Source organism: Mesitornis unicolor, unplaced genomic scaffold (assembly GCF_000695765.1).
Source record: "Mesitornis unicolor isolate BGI_N332 unplaced genomic scaffold, ASM69576v1 scaffold22326, whole genome shotgun sequence".
Lineage (NCBI taxonomy): Eukaryota > Metazoa > Chordata > Aves > Mesitornithiformes > Mesitornithidae > Mesitornis > Mesitornis unicolor.
Genome location: NW_010192090.1, coordinates 25,974 through 49,919, shown reverse-complemented (window position 1 = coordinate 49,919; position 23,946 = coordinate 25,974). Strand labels below are relative to the sequence as shown.

At 37.1% G+C, this 23,946-nt stretch overlaps 1 protein-coding gene across 1 annotated transcript in view; it reads left to right on the top strand.

The window, feature by feature from the left end:
- The window catches only part of PDE3B (phosphodiesterase 3B, cGMP-inhibited), a 37,400-nt gene that overhangs the window by 9,124 nt on the left and 4,330 nt on the right, over nucleotides 1–23,946 (top strand). Inside the window, exons 2-13 of the mRNA XM_010186965.1 lie at nucleotides 5,075–5,125; nucleotides 6,041–6,289; nucleotides 9,198–9,340; nucleotides 13,018–13,124; nucleotides 15,171–15,381; nucleotides 15,929–16,002; nucleotides 16,523–16,626; nucleotides 17,714–17,848; nucleotides 19,935–20,046; nucleotides 20,818–20,923; nucleotides 22,112–22,122; nucleotides 23,508–23,701. Coding sequence (XP_010185267.1) covers nucleotides 5,075–5,125; nucleotides 6,041–6,289; nucleotides 9,198–9,340; nucleotides 13,018–13,124; nucleotides 15,171–15,381; nucleotides 15,929–16,002; nucleotides 16,523–16,626; nucleotides 17,714–17,848; nucleotides 19,935–20,046; nucleotides 20,818–20,923; nucleotides 22,112–22,122; nucleotides 23,508–23,701 — 1,497 coding nt within the window. The remainder of the gene's footprint in view (nucleotides 1–5,074; nucleotides 5,126–6,040; nucleotides 6,290–9,197; nucleotides 9,341–13,017; nucleotides 13,125–15,170; nucleotides 15,382–15,928; nucleotides 16,003–16,522; nucleotides 16,627–17,713; nucleotides 17,849–19,934; nucleotides 20,047–20,817; nucleotides 20,924–22,111; nucleotides 22,123–23,507; nucleotides 23,702–23,946) is intronic.

The following is a 23,946-nucleotide window of genomic DNA, read 5'->3' as shown; positions in this document are numbered from 1 at the left end:
GGCTGGAAAGCCGCTTGGCAGAGAGAGACCTGGGGGTGTTAGTCGACAGCTGGCTGAATATGAGCCAGCAGTGTGCTCAGGTGGCCAGGAAGGCCAATGGCATCCTGGCTTGTATCAGAAATAGTGTGGCCAGCAGGAGCAAGGAAGTGGTTGTGCCTCTGTACTCAGCACTGGTGAGACTGCACCTCAAATACTGTGTTCAGTTCTGGGGCCCTCACTTCAAGGAAGACATTGAGGTGCTGGAGCATGTCCAAAGAAGGGCAACAAAGCTGGTGAAGGATCTAGAGAAGAGAATAGGTTTATGAGGAGTGGCTGAGAGATCTTGGGTTGTTTAGTCTGGAGAAAAGGAGGCTGAGGGGAGACCTTATTGCTCTCTGCAGCTACCTGAAAGGAGGTTGTCGCACGGTGAGTGTTGATGTCTCTTCTCCCAAGTAACAAGTGATAGCACAAGAGGAAGTGGCCTGAAGTTGTGCCTGGGAAGATTGGATACTAGGAAAATGGTTGTCAAGCACTGGAACAGGCTGCCCAGGGAAGTGGTGGAGTCACTGTCTCTGGAGGTATTTAAAATAGACGTAGATGTGGCACTGAGGGACATGTTTTAGTGGTGGAGTTGTCAATGCTAGGTTAACAGTTGGACTTGATGATCTTTTATTTTCCAACCTAAACAATTCTATGATTCTATAAGCTTCTCAGAGGAGCACTTTTTTACTTTTTCTTTTTAAAAATTAATATGACTTGTTCCTGTTGCTGTTTGGACTTCAGGGAAGGCTGATATTACTGTTATGTTGTGTAACTTTTTAACAAACGTTTCTGATGTTGCTAATTACGTGTGCTTTGCAAAAGTACTGTCCTAAAGTTTTGGTAATTCTTGGGTTGATATTTAACAAACAGGGCTTCCCCTCCCCTCTCCTCCCCCTCTCAGTGCAGGGATGGATTACAGATAGTGTCAGATAAGTTGATGCTAAAATTCTTGTGTTCGAATTGCATGAATACTCTGGAGTATATGGAAATAGTGTTTTCATTGTTTAAGAAAATACAAACAAAGGGTAATATTTGGTGCCTACTGCCAATTTTCCTGCATTTTCCAGTAAGTGATATGTATTTGAAGTCTCCTTAGATTTGACTAAACATCCATAGAACTGAATATAATAGTTAATTCTTAAGAATAGCAACTCCGTGGGGAACTTGTTGATTTTTAATAACCTTTTTAACCTTTTGGAAAAAAAAAAAGAGTATTTCCAGAGATGCAAATTCGTTCTGTTGATTCTCCTAGCCTGTTTTGAGCAGCATGTTTTAGTTTGACCCAAACCTGTCACTGGCTGATGGTGGACAAATTGAAAAAGGTCACTTGTAGTTAAGGGGTTTTTGTAAGCTTGCTTGTCATCTTTTAACTGTTGAAATTTATTTCATAGGCAATAGATTCAGTCATTATATTTGACCACAGTACAGTCCCTGACTGTTAAAGAACAAGGCGTAGTACTGTTATGTGTGGGGTTTTGTTTGGTTTGGGTTTGGTTTTTTTGTAGTGTGGTGGTTTTGTTTTTGTTTTTATTAACTGTCCTTCAAAAGCCTGATCAGCTTGACAGGCAATTATATGAAATGAGGAAAGTGTGATCATTGCTCTGTGTGAGTCAGGTTCATATGCGAACTTCTCCAAGCTGACTGGTAGCTTGGTATGCATGGTTATAGGGGGAGGGCTATACATTTCTCAACTTTCAGACATTCATCTGCAGTATCCGAGCCCACTGCAGTTTTATTTTCAGAGGAGATCCCAGTTGCGTGGTTGCTGTGATGTTGCCACTGACAAGGGATGCTCAGATGCCGAAGCATGTGAGTTGCTTCGCAGAGGCTTAAGCAAGCTCTAGCTTGGAACTTTTATGATTCAAGTCCTCCTAGATCAGGTGTTTCTTGTTGGAGGAGGTGAGGAAGAATGTGATGTGCAATAGATTACAAAATGCTGGTGTTACAGGGAATGTCTTTCTGCAACAACTGGTTGCAAAATCAAAAATTGCTGAGGCTCTGCTTAAGACCTATTTTAAGATCTATTGGTCTGTTCACATTAAGTCAAAATAAACTGTATCCTTTTTACTCCTGTTGTAAGATTAATGCAGCTCTAGGAATACTTTATAACTTCGGTTGATGATCCACAGTAATTAGTTGAAGCATCAACTGCCAAACTCTCAACAAAAATAATTTAAAAAATGCTGCTTTTCTAGTGTTTCAGATTTAACTTGTAAGTCATGGAGTTAGACTAATTAAACTAAATTTGGGAGGTAGTGAGAAACAAAGTACAGTTTCCTTGCAGTTAGTTTCTAAATAGAATGCTAAGAAGTAAATTCTTCTTTAAACAGAGAAGTTTTTTTTTTAAAGAAGCAGAATTTATTAGTTGCTGACCTTTAAAACTGTCCGTCCCCGTCCCCCGTACCATTGCGATTCTGCAGAAGGTCTGTTAAGGAACATGCTGCTGGTTTTCTTTCTCCCAAAATCGTTTTGTCGAGGAGACTTTCTGGATTTGAGTGCCATCTTGTGGTGTGTTGTAAGCGTCTAAGAGAAGGTTTCAAACCCCTTTGCATTCTTAACCTGTAAGGATTTGGTTAGTATTAGAGATGTACCGAGTTGTATTTCCCATGGCAAAATATTAATTGTATAGTGATCTACATTTTTTCCATTGTGCTTGGTAGAAGAGATTGCTACTTTGGGCCTAAAAATGTCACTAGCTCATTTTAATGATGATGCTAGCAGTCATTAAGGTGAATTTTTTCATTTAAGTAGAATTGTGTATAAAATGTTGCCATGCCATTTAAAATATCAAAGCATTGTTTGCATTGAAAGTACAATTTGCATGAGCTGTACCCTGGGTGAGTATGGGACACAAGATATAGAAGTAACACTTTCCATTGAATATTTTTTTTACCTCTGCAACTTTGAGCTTATTTCTTTACTATAGCAGGGTTAAAGCCAAAAGGAAGGTTTTGAACTTTTTTAGACATATAGATTGACCCCCAAAATGATAATAGTATGGCTTACTTGAGCGCACACGTGTGTGCATACATGCACACGAGAGCTCCTGATGTCTTAAAGGAGGTTGCATCAGTAAAAGTAGTTGCGGTTGAAGCTTTGGTACAGAAATGTTCCATACAGAATAGGTATTGTATTAAGACCTCATATACAAAAAATAAATAAAATTAGCTACCATGCCACATATTTAAAAGAAAATTAAAATATTAGAAGAGATGGAGGAAGGGAAACCTTTTGTGTGCCCTGATGGAAATTGCAAGATTGCAAGCAATCTGATGCAACTTCCTTAGACCATTGGTATCAAAGGTTGTTGATACAACTGACAAAACTCTTGTGGGCATCTGATCTTTGTCGCTGGTTGAGTCAACAGTCTACGAAGCAGACTAATGCATTCTCTGTGTCCGAGCTGATGAGGACAGAATGAAACCAAAAGATTTACCTACTTTTGGTACAGTAAATAAATGTCAATCTGGAAAGAGATTGAGAATGAGGAAAAACAAAAAACCCCAACCTGCCCAGACGGACAACTCATTCTAGTTTGCTATGGAAGAAAAAAACCCAATCATCTTAATACAATGGTCCTGCTAAAACCAAATGCATCATGCGAAGTGGGTATCACCAGATAATGTTGGTCTTTATCCTAATGCTTGTCACTGACAGGCTAACAGTAATCTCAGTTGATGGATGAGGTAGCTTGATGAATCACTGAAAAAAACCCAAAACCAAACAAAAATACAAAAAATCAAGTTCTTAAATTCTTAATTCTTGGTTTAGATCTGCTTGCTTTACACAATATGACTTTCTGGTGCAGCGTAACTTGTTTCCAGTTGAAACATGCTAATGATAGATCTCTTCACTTTTCTTAGCACGTGGATGTCATAACTATTAAATTTAAACATGGTTTAGTAGTGTCTCTATGATGATAATAGAAGAGGAAAAAGAGCCTTAAAATGCCCCTCTTCCCTGGATGTTGCTGACACGTCAGCCTGTGTCTCTTTATTGACCCTTTCTGCACCTTCTGCTGGGCAAATGCCAGCCTGGATTGTGTTTTCTCTATGAAAGAGGTGTTAGTCTTAGAGGAACAAAACTAAGCATAGTTCTCACCCATAAAAATAAGCAGAAAAACTTACAGTACTGCAGAACATGAACTACCAAGTGGGACACTGGCACTTTTATTTGACCTGTAGCTTCAGAAAACAGGAAAAAAAAAAAAAGGATATCTTTGTTAAATTTGTGAATGCATGTCATGCAAATAAATTCATGAGCGGAGAAGAATTAGAACCTGTTAAGAAGTCAGGAAGACCGAAGGCTTTTGAAACAAAACAAACCATCTGAACTTCAGTTCTTGTATGTTGTTCTTATTTTTTGTCAGTTAGAAGAAAAACCGGGAGTTGTTGACGTACTTGAAGCTGATGGTATCTTCTGATTGTGCTGCTGACGTTCTTCTGTGGGTTTGGTGGGTTTTGTGAAGTTATTCGGAACGTGTAGATTTGTAACCATGCTCAAACAAAACCTAACAAATCCTCCTGCAACAAAATGCTTTTTAAATTACCAATTTTTCACCTGAGATATTGGGGAGCCTTTTTCCTTTTTAAAAACAGATTATGTTAATGTAGTGCTTTCTGCACTATATTTACAAAATTGTTACTGTTTCAGTGGTTCTGGAAACAAAAAAGTATAAACTATATTGGAGATTGTAGGATAGCTCTGCTTTTTTGAGTTGAGGTGAATAGAAGCAGGAAAGCACTGTCATCGCCTAGTTTAGTGTACACGTTAAATGGTTTATAAGCAATCCAGAAATATTTAAATAAGGCCATATAATTACTCTGTCATCAAGATATCTCCGCTGCATGCAATTTCTTCAAACTCTTCTTTAGAACTTTTACTGGGGTAGCATTAACTGAGAAAATGGCCCAAGTTACATATAACAACATGAAAGGAGAAGCATTTTGTATTACAACACACATTCAAGATTTATGCCATTGTTTTTTTCCAGCATTAGCATATCACCTATTAATCTTCTTTTTTCTGTTTGGTTGGTTTATTTCCTTTACAGATGATACTTTGGGACTGGGACTTGAAGCAATGGTGCAAGCCCTATTACCAGGTCAGTGAATTCTGAATCTAATTAATCTTTTGCGAAATGTGACTGAGTACTGGGTTCACTGTGAACTGCCAGATTTCAGTTTTTCTGTTGAAATTTTCTCTACTGAAGTTATCCTAGTGCGTTCAAGCTCTGATATTAGACTGTAACGTAACAATAAGACTTGTTATTTAGCAGTTCTGACCAAATTGACTGGGATCTATTTTCTATGGTGTATATGAGAACAGTTTCAAACCTAACTGAGCTGGGAGTGCTTTGGTTTGGTTTTTTTGTTAGTTTGTTTGGTTTGTTTAATATCTATTAGCGAAAGGTTAGGGAGTGATTCCCCAGCAGTGTCACCAAACTGAGGTCTACCAGGTTCTCACCTTTTTTTCCTGACTGTTTGTTACTCCCCCTCTCTCTCCTATCAGCAGTGGCGTTTAATCAGCTATTGCTGTTTCTGTTCAGAGAATTAAACCAAATAAAAATCATTTTTTTGACAGAATTGTTAACATTTGTATCTGTAGAATCAGGGTTAATGAAAGTAATGAGGCCATGGAAGTTGCATCTTTATAAGTGGTTTATAACAGTTTGGCCACCAAAATTTCTGTTGATATTATATAGAGGAGATGGAATACTAAACTTAACTCTGACTCAAAGTAATGAAAAATTGAGGTTAAAAAACTAGCACCAGATCTTTATTTTAAATAGATAAAAATAAACTGAAAGCTAATGTTGAATTCTGAAGTATTTTATTTTTTTTTAATTGTGTGGAATACACCTGCAAAAATTGGTGTCTGAATATGTCTATATATATGTGTGTGTGTGTGTGTGTGTGTATATAATTTGAGAGAAAAATACATTGTGTTTATCTTATAATTTATTTTTTAAATTTGCAATGGCTAAGATGCTTATTTAAATCATTTCCATCTATTCTAGAATGCTGGCAGTGGAAATGGAGCTGATCTTTCAGTACTAAATGAGGCTCGAAGCATAATACTAGACCTCCTGACTGACCCATCTCTTCCACCACAAGTGATTTCTTCCCTTCAAAGCATTAATAGTTTGATTGGTGCTTTTTGGGGCATATGCAGACCAAAGGCCAACCCATTCACACAGTTTCCTGGTTTCCTCCCCTGTCCTGAAATAGAGGATCCTACTGAAAAGGGAGATCGAAAGCTGCTCAAGGTCAAATTACTTTAATTTTCATGTATGTGTGTGTTGTAATTTAAAAAAAAAAATATCAAGAAAAATTAATCTGGAAAGTATGCTCCTGTATGAATAGTAGCTTCTGTACTGGGTACCTGTGAACTACGTTTAAGGTTAAAAGAGAGCAGCTGTGAAAACACATTGAATGAAATGTGGACAGGTATCAACATGCAAATTCAAGCGCTTGATGGATAGAGAGGTAAAAGCACTGGTCTGCACTCTGAACACACGAGTCCTGGAAATAGAATTAAAGAAACTAAAAGCAAATATGAAATTAAGGTGTTATATTCTTTTTTATTCTCCCACGTTCTTGATCTAACAATTATGTTACCTTTTTTCCAAAGCAATTTACTCTTATGAACATCAAACTGGCCATCAGACAGATGCAAATCAGCTGTGTAAAAGGAAAAGTATCTCTTCTTTCTGTGCAGCACATCATGTAATGGGACTAGTGTGTAAATCTACTGCCACATCTCTGTTATGTAGGATAAATACGTGAAAACAGAAGGTAGCTACTAAATGACACATTAAGGAACATGGTGGAAACACATTCAAATGTTCAAATGCATTCAAATCTCAGATTGGGTGCACCAGAGCTGATAATTCTAGGGTGGCTCAGTACTGACAGCTTGAGGCTGTTTGTTGTGGAGGATGGTCTGGGACATCCCTCCTCTGTAGTTGCCTCCATTTCCAGGCAGTGGGCAGCTTGGCCCAAATTAGGATTTTGAAGCCACATAAACTGCCTCAAGCCATATTTAGTATCCACATTCCTTGTCTCCTGGCCTTGTTATTGCTGATAACTGAAAGTTTTCATAATAACTTTGATTTCTGGCACGGTCTAAGTTTTTGTTTTCGGAGCAACTTTTCCCATTTGTATTGTGGTTACCAGCGACTTTGCTAGCGTAGAGGGATCTGGAGTTCCTGAATCCATTTCTACCAATGTTTTGTTTATTCTTTGCTTCTTTATCTGATAGGGGAAAGTTCTGGAGATTTGTCATGTCCTCAGTGTTCCCTCACTCTTAGAGTAGCTATTAAGAAGAAAAATTAAGTGCAGGTGCTAGGGGCCTTCTTTCCATACTGCGCTAACATGTGCACTTGTTTTGGGGAGTGGACCTTTCTTCTGCAATGTTGGGGATTTTCAGCTTGCTCCTCATGTTGTAGAGAGCATGAAGGTTAGATTGATGTGGTCCACTGATAGAGAAGTCAACTCTAGCCTGAGCACACTACTGCTGTACGATAGCACACAGAATATGCTCCTCCAGTACCCTTTCTGGTAGGGTTGATTAAGGACTACTGCATGTTTCTGTGAGCCATATCACAGAATCACAGAATCTGAGGAGTTGGAAGGGACCTGGAAAGCTCATCCAGTCCAACCCCTGCCAGAGCAGGATCACCAGAGCAGTCACACAGGAACACGGCCAGGCAGGTTTTGAATGTCTGCAGAGAAGGAGGCTCCACAACCTCTCTGGGCAGCCTGTTCAGTGCTCCATAAGCCTTACAGTAAAAAAGTTTTTCCTCATATGGTGGTCTTATTCTGCCTGTCCAATTCCACCTTTCTGGCTGTGGCTGCAGGTTTTCAGCAAAGCAAACAGGGTCAAGGTACATCCAACATCAAGGACTCAAAGCAGCCTGATATTTCAGGGTAACAAACTGTACTCTTTTGTGTTTTTTTCATTTTTTTGAAATATGCAATAGCTTTGTATATATCTAAGTATGATCTTTGACCACCTGATGAAGCTTAAAGCTGCAAAGTCATTATTTCTGCCAGGCTTTTGAAGTGGTGGTATCCAAGAGGCACCTGTCCTCCCACATGACCCTGCAAGCCTTACTCAATACTGTAAATATTACTTTGGATTTTGTTTTAAACATTTTTTTTCCTGGCATCCTTTTTACTTCGCAAGGTCTGATCACACACATCTGTATTATGCTGAACCTTTCCCCACTGCACACCCCCACTCCACTGAATAGCCAAATCTAGGGATGAGATAACAAATAGATCATAGATTGAATGCAGTCAGAGATTATTTTTTTTTAAATTGTTTAAAATATAATATATAGGTTATTTGTGCAATGGATGCAGATATGCCAGAGCTGGCTTTGCAGTTCTGTTTCAGTGACCCTATCCTTTCTGTTAGTTAGTTTCTACTATTTTCTATTTAGACATGGATATACTTTTCTGGGGATATTTCAGTAAGGCAGAGCTAGTAAGTACTGAGTTATTTCCGTGCAGGACTGAGTTATTTCCAAGTGCCGTTGCCCTGCTTTGCAGAGGATTTTGTTCAGTACCATGGTTCATGCTGCACTGTGCCTGAACTAACACAGCTCCCAGGCTGGGAGTGGTGAAGTCCCTGGGAAGCTTCCCAGTTGCAGTGGGGCTGGTACGGAAGCAGAGAGGGAGCCTTGCCGAACCAGAACTGACCCTGTGCATTGTGCATCACCCTTTACATGAGTTCCACACTATTCGCACTGTCAATAGTTAGCATTCGAGCTGTTGAAATCTCAGGCTATCCTGGGAACTGGAGAGCTGGCTGCGTAGTCGTATGATTGGAATGTGTAGAAAAAGGATCTGTAATCCTAGAGCAACTGACTGTCTCTAGAAGATCTCAAGTTTTAAAAGCTCTACTAACTGTTGGACCACATGAATTTCAGAGTACAAGTATATTTACATATTTTAATTTGAGGAAAAAGAAAGATATATAAAAAATAATTATTCCTAGTAAGTGAAATAATCTTTTTTTATTTTCTCAAGCAATAGGAGTGAATGTAAGATGCCATACTTGCTATTTCACTATTAAAAAAATAACAATAGTCTACACGAACAATAAATAAAATTTTAGTATCTGTTTTAAATTATATCGCTTTTAATCATGGTTAAATTGCTCAACAGGGGTTAAATGGCAGGAATAGCCTGCCAGCACCACAGCTGAGGCGACCTTCAGGAGTTTCTGTCATTCCACCTATAGAATCAACATCATCTAGGTGGGAACGGAGCAACAATAAGAGATTGCATCAGGAATACAACACATCAAGGTAAGCACTTAACCGCGTTTTAAGGGGAATAATAAATGTAGCCTTTCTAAAATGTTCACGTCCATAATGTTTGAGCTCGGCAGTGGAAGTATTCAACGTAAAATCCTGTGAATTAATCTCCAAATTCTGCCAGTATAAACTGGAAAACCTTTCAAGTTAATGATATACTGTACTCTGTAACTCTGTTTGATGTCAACTAGAAATTAGGTCATTCTGGGGTTGAATGGCATGCTCTATCATAACTAGACCTGCATATCGGTTTTAGTAGGAAAGAAGAAAAAAGTCCAACATACATGATTGCAAAACAAACTAGTTTAACCTCTAAACCTTTACTGACTTCCTCCTTCTCTTTTTTACTTGAAATAGGTATCACTTTCTAACTTTCACATGCCCAAAAATTTGCTTTCTAGTTAAAAAAATGATATAACTTTATTGTATTTGGTAGTCACTGTTGTGTGTATTGCAACGTCTGTTATTCCTATGGTCATCAAGCAAGCAGTAAGGTAGACTGAGAAAGGAAAATCTTCTGTACTTGTTAGCCAGTATGGTGCAAACAACCCTTTTATTTCCAGAACTAAGATTACATTTTGAATTAGGATTAAAATAAACATAATTTTTTTTGTTAATCTTGTATATGAGTGACACTTCACACATTTAGCTTTATTTAGATGTGTAAATGGCTATGGCTTTACTCAATATCTTGTGAGAAAATTACAGCAGATGTTTGAAATGATGTTGCAGCTTAAATCTGTAAAAATGTGTGTGTGTGGTTGTTTTGGCTTTGGTTGGGGTTTTTTAAAAATGCTTGGTTTCTTATAGGACTTTAATGGCTTTTACATAGGTCATAAGTAAAGTATAATAGGTGCATTTTTTAAAAAGAAAATATGAGTTATGCTAATAACTGATAATTAGTAATAATGGATGAAACTCTATATACACATGTCCAAGAACTTATAAATATTGTATTTAATTTTATAGCAAATAATTTAAATAATTTGGCCTATGTCAGTGTCTTTCTCCCCTTTTTGGTGAGTTTGACCCTAGCTGAGTGCCAGGTAGCCACCAAAGCTGCTCTATCACTCCTGTCCTCAACTGGGCAGGGGAGAGAAAATACAACAAAAGGCTCATGGGTCATGATATGTACAGGGAGAGTTCATTCACTAATTACCATCATGGGCAAAACAGACTCGACTTGGGGAAATTAGTTTAGTTTAATACTAATCAAATCAGAGTAGGACAAATAGAAATCAAACCAAATCTTAAAACACCCTCCTCCCACTCCTCTTTTCTCCCTGGGTTTAAATTTACTCCCGATTTCTTTCCCTTCCCCCATCAGTGGTGCAGGGGAATAGGGAATGGGGGTTGCAGTAAGTTCATCATATGTTGTTTCTGCCGTTCCTTTCTCCTCAGGGGGAGGATTCCTCACACTCTTCCCCTGCTCCAGTGTGGGGTCTCTCCCATGGGAGACAGTCCTCCACAAACTGCTCCAAGATGAGTCCTTTCCACAGGCTACAAGAACTTTCGTAAACTGCTCCAACATGGGTCCAGTCCTTCAGGAACAGACTGCTCCAGCATGAGTCCCCCACTGGGTCACAAGTCCTGCCAGCAAACCTGCTCCAACATGGGCTGCTCTTTCCATGGGTCTACAGGTGCTGCCAGGAGCCTGCTTCAGCACAGGCTTTCCATGGGGTCACAGCCTTCTTTGGGCATCAGTCTGCTTCAGTGCGGGGTCCTCTGCAGGCTGCAGGTGGATCTCTGCTCCACTGTTAACCTCCATGGGCTGCAGGGGGACAGCCTTTCCTCTGTGGTCTTCACCACAGGTTGCAGAGGAATGTCTGCTCTGGCACCTGGAGCACCTCCTCCCCATCCTTCACTGACTTTGGCATCTGCAGAGTTGTTGCTCTCACATATCTCCAATCCTCTGTCCATCTGCAGGTTGTTGCACAGGGTTTTTTCCCCTCTTCTTGGGAATATGTCATCACAGAGGCTTGGCTTGGCTTGGCCTTGACCAGCTGTGGGTCTGTCTTGGAGTCAGCTGGCACTGGGAGATGTTTCTAGCAGCGTCTCACAGAAGCCACCCCTGTAGCCCCCTGCCTACCAAAACCTTGCCATGCAAATCAAATACACCCTTGAATAAAAGACACTCCTCAGGTTTTTACGTAGTGAAACTTAATTGTGGTTTGTGTCTAAAATAGAATTGAAGATAGTAGTTTAAAGATTGCATTTTCATGCTGATTGGTTATCAGTGTTTGAAAGTATGTCCAAGTTATAGCCACTGGAAATAACCAGAGACCAGAGGAATTGCTTTGAATTTCCAGACTGAGGTTTGAGGCTTAGCACTTCTGGTGCAGACACAGTGTAGGTTTACAGATGGTTTCCTTATGGCTCTAACTGTCCAAAGGACCTACTTGAGCTCATCTGATTAAAACTAGTAATAAAATAATAATAAAAAGATGGTTGTTTCTGTCCTGGGGAGCTGATTCGGCCCAATGAAGGACCCAGTACATGTTCAAGGAGAAGCAAGGAGAGGCAGGCTAATAGTGAAAAAATGTAGGAGTGGAGCAACAAACTCTTCACTAAGAGGAAAGCTTATCAAAAACCAAAGAGTTTTTTACATATAATGACTGCTTTCAACTGAATTCTAGCTGAGTTGAGAAAAGTAAGATGTTGCATAGTGGTGTAATAAGTTAATATTGCTACAAAATTGGATTCAATATTCCAGAATGTTTTTTTTCTATCCATCCAAATGATATCCAGAAACAGCTCTGGAGAGCTGCTATTTTATTTGCATGCAAAGTCTTAATTTGGTTTCTCATTCAAACCCTAGTTCAAGATGAACTGACTTTATATATAGTCTTCCTACATTAAATACTGATGCAGCATTTCTATGTCCTTTAAAAGAATATATGTAAGATACGACAGCTAAACGGTGTACAAATAGTGAAAAGTTTAATATATCCCAGTTGCCAACTCAGTTTATGAAGTTGGCTAACATGTCAGCATCAGACTTCAGAAGAACAAAACAAACTATTTTCACTTTTAAGTGCATATGTACAGTTATTTTTATTGCATATTGCATTTTTGTTTACTAAGGGAAATACGTAATTGGAATTTTGGGGTGCAATTTCATGCCTAGAACAGCAGATGGCGTAGTTCAACACTTGGGTTCAAGGAGGTAGCTGTGAAACCCAGTATGACTTCCTCAGACAGCTTTAGTTTTAAGATGAGAATAAATAAAATTATTAATTAAATATGCAAAATTGTTTTGAAAAGCAAGCTATGGCTACATAAAATTGTCACGATATTTCCAAAGTAACAAATCTTTTAAATGTTCACAGATCTGTTAGAAAATAGCTTGCTTTGTTAAAACATTTGGGAAAAGTAAATACCATGTTAGACAGTAAAACCTGTGACACGTGATCAGAGTATAGTTACTGTGTCATTTTAGGACTGCATACATTTTTTCCGTTGCTTTCACCCATTACCCAGCAGTTTTTATTCCATATAATTGACACACATTGTCAGGCTGATCTTGAATTTGACTTCTTTCTAGTACTCTTTTACTTGAATTGTACTGGACTTGTAACACAGCAGTCTAATCACTTGATGAGCATTTTATTTAACAAAATGGAAGACAAGACAGGAAAGACAAAAATTCTTACTGTTTTATTTTTCAGCCAAGGATCTCATTCAAATGGGTCTTTTGGTGCAAACTTGCTGACAATACCAAAACAAAGATCATCTTCTATAACATTGGCTCATCATATAGGTCCAAGACGAGCAGGTAAGACTATGCAATTTGTGGAGCTTAGTGGCAGGATGTCAAAGTAGTAGTTAGTAGGTCATGTATTGCACTGGTGTCATTTCCTGTAAATGTAGCACTAATATAACATCAGCATGTTGCGTATATTTTAAAAATATTTTCTTTCTAATCTGCTTCTAGGAATGCTCAAAATTACAGTTAATGTCAACTCAGTAGAAATCTCAACTATTCACCTAATGCTACGTAGCTCCAGAATGTTGTGATGTTCAGTATGGTCGTACCTGCTGAAAACTGTAAAGTTCACATACATCAATAAGGGACTTGGGTTTAGTAATTATGTTTTTTGTAATGGAACCGTGCCACTTAGACTCCTAAATACTTGACAGTCATCTGGGATGAATATTTAAACATATTTTGGAAGGAGTTGGAGTAGATTTTATTCTAACACTGTCAGTGTAATAAGCTAGTAGAAAAAAAACAAACCTCACTAGTTTCCCCTGTATTAGTTAGTAAAGGTTTGGTTGCTTGGTTTTGGCTTGTTTTCCTTTCATTCTTCTAAACACCAAGAAACACGCAAACCAGGTCCACAGTCTGTTGCACATTCTTCACGGTTCTGTCTTCACAAAAAGCTGGGCTGCAGCTTTCTGCAGTTTTCTGCTTTGAGTCTTGTGGAGAATACAGGGTGCAATGATATGCATTGAAACCTGCTGAATGTGCGCACATAAAAAGGATGAAATGAAGTAGCCAACATGAGATAATTAATCTGTTTTAATTCTGGAAGGGAGTTTACAAATTGCTTCTCAACTTTCCAGGTCTTTCTTTGCAGCAGTGAAGAGACATTGGCTTTCTAAAACTTCTGCCTCTGCAGCTAGCAATGTGGAATTTGAAAAATCTTGTCTTCTACTGTAACAAGATGTAATTACTTGCTATTGAAGTGGTTGAGTCAAGTCACTGTAGCCTATGACACTGCTGGAAGTGTATAATCCATGCGTTCCTTAGTTAAAGTCAATACTGCATATTCTCTTAGTAATTTGTTATCAGGCACTGTACAGCCAAAAAGTTATGGTAGAGTTTTTCCTTCACAGTGTGCAGCAGAATAAGTGATTCAGCTTTGGAAAGTCCACAGAACATCTCATTATTTTGCTCATGGACACTTAATTCTTTTTGATAGAAGTATGTTTACAATGGCTACAACTTACTATAGGTACTCATAGATTATCTGTCTGTTGTGTGTTCTCACAAGGGAAAGAAATGATGTTTTGTCTTAATGCAAAGTGTTGTTGTAGATTGATGTTGGGCACATAGGGTAGCCAAAATGCAGGTTTACCAGCTTGCTTTCCTAGATTTCGCAGACAGAAGCCTGAAGTAGACCCTGGCTACTGTTTGAACAGGAATGGGAATTTTCATGGACTAAAGGAAGACGGAGTTGTTTGCTGTTGTTTGGTTGGTTGGTTTTTATCTCTAATTCTCCATGAGCAAACCTGAGATGTTTTTTTCCAATGGCTTATTAGGCAGATCTGGATAGATTATCGAGGCAATTAAAAGAGGGTACTTCACTTTCAGAAAAAGGTCGGTATCTGCTCACTTTAATTCCTTGCTTCAAAAATATGGTTGCAACATTTTGGTTTTTTACTTAGTTTTTAAAAATTTCTCAAACGTGGTTTTGTCCTATATTGCAGAACAGTGAGGTGAAAGATTTTTTCTAAGTCGCTTATCGATATTTTAATTTTTTTCCCTGGAAAAATCTAGAAAAGCAATCCTGAATAAGAAAGGAATAAGGAAAGTTTTGGCTACTGATTAAATTTTGCCAAAGCAAAAACAAAACCAAGCCTTTGGAAGCCAGATGCTGTAACATGTTTGATAGTTTGCCCATTCAGATGTGTAGCCTAGATCGTGTTGCATCGTGGAATAGATTTAGGTATGTTTAACAGTGTCAGATATATACCGTGTTTTGGAAACTTGCACATTCTTTACGATTTCTAAAGGTTCTTGTAGTTTAATTTCAGTCTTTCTAAACAGTAATGTTATTATTGGAATCTGACCCCCATGTAATGTTTGTTTTGGAAGGTGCTTCTCCTGGCCTGAGTCCTGTGGGTTCACCTAGTTATGGATCTGTCTCCAGTGGGGCTTTCAGCAGCTGGTCACCTGTAGAATTCCCTGATACCGCTGATTTTCTTACAAAACCAAGCGTTAATATACATAAGCCTCCGGGATACACATGTAGTTCTCCAGATTTTCAGCAGCAAGTTAAAACACCTGTAGGTTATGTGTGTAGCAGGTACTGTGAACTCTGTTAAATTTTTAGTAACTTCATATACGTTGAAAAGAATTCATTTAAAATGAAAATATACAAGACCTATACATCTACTAATATTGAAAAAAAGGCATATCATCTTATAATAATCTGTAACTGTGTTATCCTGGGGAGACTAAAGAAAGCTGTATGTATGCCATTGATTTGAAATGGCTTATCCTTGAAAGCAGAAGTTATCGTACAGTGACAATATTTTACCGATGTTTAGAAAAGGAGGACTTCCTACCTGGGAATTGAATTCTGTATTTCTGAATACATTCTAAATAATTAGCTCTACTTTATTAGTTTATTGAGGTGAGTCCTGGGGAGGTCATGGTTGATTATTTTCTAAGTACAGTCTAAATCTGTATGTGCCCAATTTAGGAAAACATTCTAAGGTCACGTGGTGGAGGAACCTTCAAAAGCATGCCTTTTTACGAAAAGTAATCTGCAGATATTTTTAGTACAACACAGTAGTAGTGAAAGAAGAAAATTACTGAATGTTGTAAATATTTTTCATGTATTCTATAAGCTGTGGACGTCAGATACTCAAGCCTGTTCCAACACCAGAACCAGAAATTGCAGAATATAAAGACAGAAGATCAGGTGGGATTTCAAAATAGACAAATATTTGATATCAACTTGGGGTTTTTTTAAAGCAAATTAAGTTATTTTTTTTGTATTTCTACATTTAATTTTTCCTATAGTTAAATTAACTCATATGCATATATTTTATTTTAGTTTGTGACTTAGGATAATCAAGTTAATCTAAAATGTTGTCTGCTTCAGAGTGAGGATTTTATAATAAGCTTCCACTCAGAGCTTTATAATTCTGTACTCCATATAAAAAACAAGTTCTCTGCCATCTCAACTATAACTAATCACTGAATCAAGTTTTGCAAGTAAAAAGTTATGCTTCTAGGTTTTCTCAACCTTCAAACAGATTTTGTGTAATAAATTTTGTCCTTTACATTTTTTTGTTGTTAAATCCATTAAATAAAAATGGCTTAGAAACAAGCTGTCCTGTATATTTATGTGAAGCATCTGTATGATCAGTTCAAGAATTATTAGACAGTAGTAATTTACAAATAAATTATTGATTATTTATGTGTGTATTTTCCTTAAGGTGACATTGGAAGTGCTAATGTTTCGAAAGAATCTTTCCACCATACAGAGAAGAAAAAAGATGAAAGGAAGGAAGTGATCGATCGAACACAAAATAATCTGCTTGTAAGCATGTAATTGCAAAAAAAACTTGCAATAACTTTTGTCAATACAGGATTTCCTTATTGTCTCTGACATGCTGTTAAGAGGTCTTTGCATTGCTGAGAGTTGTAATTTCTGAAGGGAAATGGTGCATTGTTGGAATTCAAATTTTCATTTAACAATTGTGTACTTCCAGCTTGCATAAATTTCACTAGCAAATGGCGATTTGTATTAATTTTTTCTTGATCAGAGTTAATTTCTGTAGATTTAATGTTTATGCTATGCTCAAGCACTGATTGGCTAGTATTTTCTCTTGGAAGTTATGAAAGATGTGGCAGTGCCAGTGGGACTTACAGATGAATGTTTGTACAGTGCAGTATATTGGAAGTGCAGGGAAACAAAAGGTTGAAGCTTTACTAACATTTTGCGCTTGTGCATCAACTTTTTTGAAGCTTATGCAATTAATGAACTGTCAAAGTTCAGTAAATGTTTTGTTAGTCTATGCATATTTTTGCATTGTTTTATTAACTTATCCTGTTTAAAAAGAAATAAGAATGAAAATTTAGCACCATCTCAGAAAGCCCTGAAATCTGCTGCCCCAAAATAAGAGCCATTAGCTGTGCTGTTTGTACTATTGATTTATGATTTTCTCATAGCTGTAGTTACAGCACCATTCAATAAGTTCAATAATGCTTTATCATTTTCATGACTCTTTTTTGCCAGTACAACTGACAAATAAGTTTTCATTACTGTTTATCAATTTGTAAAGGGCAAGTGTCAGGAGGAAGGAGCCAGGCTCTGCTCTGTGATGCCCAATGCCAGGACAAGGGGCAATGGTCCCAAGCTGGAGCACAGGAGGTTCAATCTGAACATGAGGACAAACGTTTTCCCTGTGAGGGTGCCAGAGCATGGCCCAGGCTGCCCAGAGAGGTTGTGGAGTCTCCTTCTCTGCAGACATTCAAAACCCGCCTGGCCGTGTTCCTGTGTGACTGCTCTGGTGATCCTGCTCTGGCAGGGGTTGGACTGGGGGCGCTTTTGAGGTCCCTTCCAACTCCTGACATTCTGTGATTCTGTGATTTTAGAGATGACAAAGTACCTTACTCTCATACAGGTGGAGCAGAGTCCTACATTAGAAACAATATTGTTAGATCATGATTCACTAATGGAGAAGATGAACAATTGGAATTTCCAAATTTTTGACCTTGTTCAAGAAATGGGAGACCGGTCTGGAAGGATCCTTAGCCAGGTTTGTTGTCTTTTATTCTATGAGGGAATGAATTTATATGAAGCTGTTGCACTTATGTATTTTATTTAAAATGTGGAGAAGTTTTGCAGTCAACAAATATATGAATACTAACTTGAGAAGTAGAAATATCATTTCTCATGTACCCCATCTCATTGTAAACCATAAAAAGTGATTTACCTATAGACAACTTGCTCCAAATTTTCTGTATTTTATTCTCAATGTAAAAATACGTTCGATACACACTTACTAGGTTTTGTAGTAATATGCCATTTTCTATGAAAAACTGTCGCCTGCTTTCAGAATTACTACCTTGTTTGTCAACCATTTATTTTTTCTTTATTTCAGTAAAATATTTCTGCCAGAGCTACACCTGTGGGGGAAGAGAAGTGATCTTTTAGGCAGTCTTTTGCCTCTCTTGATCCTACAAACAATGGGATTTTTTTTCAATGCTGCTTTCTGCATGTAGTATTCCTTTTATCTCTGACTTACTACTAAGCTCTTTCGTGCAGTTTAATGTTGTGCTGAAGCCAATCTAATGGCAGGTGCAAAAGTATGATCCTGTTTGTTCTTTCTCAGCCTCTCTCATTAATCAATGTCATCTGGAAGTTTCCATCTCTTTATACTGCATCTAGAAATCATGGAGCTATAGTAAGAGCTGGCTTTGCTTCAGATCCGACCACCAAATACTTTATTACCAGTATCTTAGTTTCCTATCCTGGAGCAGAAGACAAGTTACTCTTCTTCACAGGAGTAGCATTAGGAACAAGCAGCTGGAGGGAAGGAAACAGGTTAGAAGTGCTCAAGTGCAGTTGGAACTGTAGGCCCGCACCTGAACTGAAGACAGGAAAAAACAATGGGGATAATTTCAATTTTGTCATCAGACACTGTCTTTTCTTTGATAATACAGAATTTTCTGGGTATTGTTTTGAATCCAGTTAGCCTTGTTTGAGAAAATGTTTTCAAATCTTTAGTCACCTCAGTTAGTGACAACTGGTAACGTACAGACTAGAATGCCACAATCCACTTCTGAGTGGGATCTTTACTGTAGTGTATATAGTAGTACTCTGTGATCCACATTAGCTTGTATTTAATTTGTGTTCAGTCTAGGGGATAGTTCAAACCTGTAAGTATGTAAGTGTGCAGGTTGCTACTAAGCAGAATTTCTGTATCAATTCTTCCTGATATTGTATGTATGGGTATTACTTCTCATTACTTCTCCTTCCACCCCAGTCTTTTTGTCTGGTGTGCTGTAAGCAGCTGATACATATCTTATTTAAGAGCCAATTAAAAAAAGCTGTATTTTACTATCATCAGTTGTAAGAGGAATGGTTGGGACAGTTGGAAGGAGGGACATCCCCTCATTTCGCTCTTGTGCTCCTTTGAGCACATCCCACACTTCAGAACTTATTCTTTCTCTCAAATACCTGGGAAAGATGTGACAAAAATGAGTAGTGGTGACTCGTTTTGAAAAGCTTTCTTAACATTTGCAGTCTTGGGGAAGTTAGTTCATTGTAGTCACTAAGATCTACTTGTAAACCATAATATATTTGCACAGGCTGTACATGTGTGGGTGATCTGAGTACATTTTTGAAATACTTTTTTTCATTTACCAGCTAGCGTTGTTAGAAATACCTAAGATAAGTCATAACAAATCCAAGAGATAGGATCTTTTTGCAAGTCTCTCAAGTATACACTATAGTTTTTTTTATATTAATGGCTCTGCTACTATAAGTAAGTAATTTGAATTTTTTAGTAAGAATGTAGATTTATTCTTTTTAGGTCAGTAATGAAATGAAGCAGGAGTTCTTTAACATGAACATTTTGAAGAATATGATTAAAAATAATCAGCTATGCATAGAATTTGTCAGTAAATAAAAGCTTTTATTATTCTGTGTTTGAAAAGATGATAAAAATCCACATTTTTGTGCTAAAAATCAGTGACAATAGCTTTGAGATAATCTTTCATGGCTTTTCAGTAATTTCCATCTCTATCCGCAAACAAGATTTTTAAAATGGAAATGTTTTTAAAAGTTTAAATATGCATACATATTTTTCCAGACTAAAATTAATTTTAATGTGTATTTAGGTAATTTATACTTTGTTTCAAGACACTGGTTTGTTTGAAATTTTCAAAATCCCAACTCGAGAATTCATGAATTACTTCTGTGCACTAGAAAACGGCTACCGAGATATTCCCTGTAAGTGCTATTCAGTTACATACGTCTTTCTTTTATATTAGTGTATCTCCTTTAGTGGGTGTATTAGTTTAATACAGAGGTAGACAATGTTTGAACTTCATATATTTTTAAGTAATACATTTGTCAGAATTTAGAATGGATTTAATGAATTGCAGCAAAGATATTGGTGGACTCCAAAACTGAAATTGTTAACGTGTGGGTTGAATATAATCTTAAAGGTTTTGAATGAGTAGTTGAATCCAGCCTACTGAAGCCAATGGAAGAATACTTGTTGATTTAACAGAAATTTAGTTTAGGCTTGTAATAGAATAATAAGAAAATATAGAACTTTGACAGTAATTATTCATCCTGCTGTTTAAGGCAGCCAAATTTCTTGGAAAACCAAACAAAACCATATACACCCCCCCACACACACCTCTACCTTACACATTCTCCATGTCGCAGATATTTGCACCAACACAGACGCTTGTAGGTATCAGATTAGAAGCAATGGTACTGTCTCACCATCACCGATTTAAAAGCCTACTTAATCCCTTCCTGACTCTAAGGTAGGATGAAGTATGCTTAGAGGATGTTTGATGTTTATCAAACTCTTTTCTTAAAAATGTTTGTTGATATAGCCTCTACTAACAACTCCAATTCATGTTTTCCTTTATATTTAATCAAAATCTCCCTTATAGTAAATTTGGTACATTACGTTTATATTTTTCCTTTTTTTCCTTTTGATTGTATTTCATACAGTATTTTTTATTATATTTTGATTGTTTTCAGATCACAATCGTATACATGCCACGGATGTTCTTCACGCAGTGTGGTATCTGACAACACGGCCCATTCCTGGACTTCAGCATCATGAGCATATAATGGAAAGCGATATGTGTATGTATTCACAAAGGTTACCTTTTTCTTATGCTGTAAGAATGTTTTAATTAAAATGCAATCGGTAAAACAAATCAGTCTGAAAGAAAATATCTAATTATTCTTATTGCTCTAATATTTTTTTGTATTTTAATATAAGGCAGTAGAAATATCACAATGTTGGTACATGCCATTTAGAAATATAATGCAGTAGATTTTTAGAAAAATTAGTAGATGAGTAGTGGGTAGTTTGTTAGCCAAGAGTATACGTTCACTTAATACATTTTCTGTGCTGAATGTAACCTCATACAACCTGTATACATAACCTGTATACAATACTGCTACAGTCAGCATATTTTTAGCATTCGAAATACATTGGACTAATATTTCTTAATTTTGTTGGGAAATCAAGTAAGTCAAAGAAAAAATATCAAAGTCAGAGTATTTAACTTAAGTTTTTAATAGTTTTAGTGTAAAAATGAGTATTTCAGAATTCTGTATCAGACATCACATGCAGACATTCAGGCATTGAAGTGACTGCCCTACCAGTAACTGTCTGGGAGCATCCCTGAAAGAGAAATAAAGATGTCAAATTCAAGTTTAGTATGACATTAGTTCTAATGAAGCTTGCTTTTGTGTTGTCTGTGACTTTATGGAATTACCTTTTAAATTTAGATTTGTAGTTTTTACAAAAATACATACTGTAAGTAAAGTATAATTATTCTAAATATAAATAATATATACTAAAATGTATGTATTTAAGAAAAATAAAATGGGGAAATCTAGCACACTCTAAGAACTCTGTTCCATATATGCAGTAAAAGAAAGAGAAGATGCACGTCTTGTGGCTTTTAAAGGGCTATAATTTTAATAAGTAATTTGTGAACTGTACAGAACATCATACAGTAGATGTTATTTCTTCCTTACTGATTACCCCCTCTGCTGTCACCTTTCTTTTTTCCAAATTTTTCCATATCCACTGACTGAACCCTATTGCACTTTCTTTCTCTGAGTGTTAAAAGGTTTAGACTTGACTATAGGAGAGGAAAATCATAAAAATCCTTTTTGTTTCCTTTTACAAACAGCTTAAAAATGAAATAAGGAATTACAGTCTTATTGCTTTGGAACTCTTCCAGTAAACGTGTTATGAGGATTTTTAATCCTCATTTATTCTATTAAGGCAAACCAGACTATTTTTGTTATGCAGTGATGAAATGAGTGCTATTACATTTTTATTTTTTTGCTTTAGGTACTGACTTTGTCCAGGAGAATAAAACTGTTAACCTCCTTGTCATGCAAATTCTTCTAACTGAATGGGTTTAGTTCCTTTTGCAGTAGTTTCCACTGTGCCCTGAGCTTTTCTCATAGATCTGCAAGTTCGAGAACTGGGCAAATTATAGAAATAACAAGGGAGATGCTGATTGATTCTTTCTTGGCCTTATTGAGATTGGAGATAAACTGTAGAATGCTCTTCTAATGCCTTTGTTTTAAGAAGGGAATGAAATTCCAGGTCTGCATAACAGCAGGAGTCCTTTAGCAGCATGACAGTAAGGGGAAGGCAAAGGGACAGAGAACTTAACAGTCATGTGTAACTGTGGGTATCCATGTGGATTTTCCAAGATGTGTAGTTTGGGCTCCCAGATGTACGTTTTTGCTGGTTTTTCTCCTTTTCATTCCCTCTCATGGAACAAATATCTGCAAGTGCATTTTAATAATTAGAAGCATAGATTGTTATGGTTGCTCTCTAATCTAAAGGACAACTCTACTGCAATTAAGAGACATAGGCTGGATGGCCAGTGTCCCTTGTTCCACTAGACTGCTGTCTGTGCTTGCTGAAGCATTCCTCTGAACCAGCCTTTTGCAGCATGAGTGAACTGTAGCTGCAAAGACAGTGACTTCCTCAGCTTTACATTTTTAAGGCCCACGCAGTTTCGAGGACCAAGGCAAACATTTTTTTCCTTCCTCTCCTCTTCCTCTGAGTGCAGTCAGTGTGGGTATGTGCCCACACATGTCTTCTAAAGTTGCGTGGCAAGGGTGAGCTCTGACTGTGGTGGATACTTCTTTTTAATGGTTATGACTGTTCACAGCTCTTCTGAAAGCTTCCTTTTCCATGTGACTGACAGTTATCCCTCAGCACTGTAATGGGAAATCTTGTCTGAAAAAAATGGATCCTGAGGTATATCTGTATGTAGTACTAGGTAAAGAACTGGAACATTCTGCTTTCCAGTTTTGGGACACTTCTTACAGGCTCCACAATGTCCTGTAGGATTTTGCCCTTTTGTATAATTTGTATAATTTGTATAATGCCATGAAACAACTGAAGCTTTTTATATATTTGTAAGACTGCATCTACCTAGGAAAACTCACGTGGCTACGACAGATTAATGACTCACTTGCACTTCAAAACTGCTGGTTTATCTATAAACAATAGTATGACTTTTTTCTTTAAGGATTTCTTTGCCAATTATTCAGCTCCACAATTACAAGGCTAACTATATTATCTTCACAATAGTATCTGAGTCATTTAAAATGTATTAAAAATATTAGTGAAATAATGTTCTAAAGCATTTTAATTTTGTATTTTCGATTTTCTTTACATGAAGCTAGTGGCGTTGCCCCTCTTCAAGTCAGCTATATTTCTTCAAAAAGTTGTTCTATTGCTGATGACAGTTATGGTTGTCTAGCATCAAACATTCCTGCCTTGGAATTGATGGCTTTATACGTAGCAGCTGCCATGCACGATTATGACCATCCTGGTCGTACAAATGCTTTCTTAGTGGCTACAAATGCACCCCAGGTAAGAAATTATTTAACCAGAAAATTATTTGTCTGTCTCTGAAATCAGAATAATGACATTTTTTTTTCTCTTCTATGTCTCTACTGTAGCCTGTTTAGGATCATTTGCCTAATTTAATAAACAGGGAAAATAATTTGTTCTTAACTTGTGTAATACCTTTTTTTCTAATAAATTCCAGTGTGGTTTGGATGTATTGGTGGTGTATGTGTGTAAAATTAATTTTCAATTTACAGAATTGAAAATAA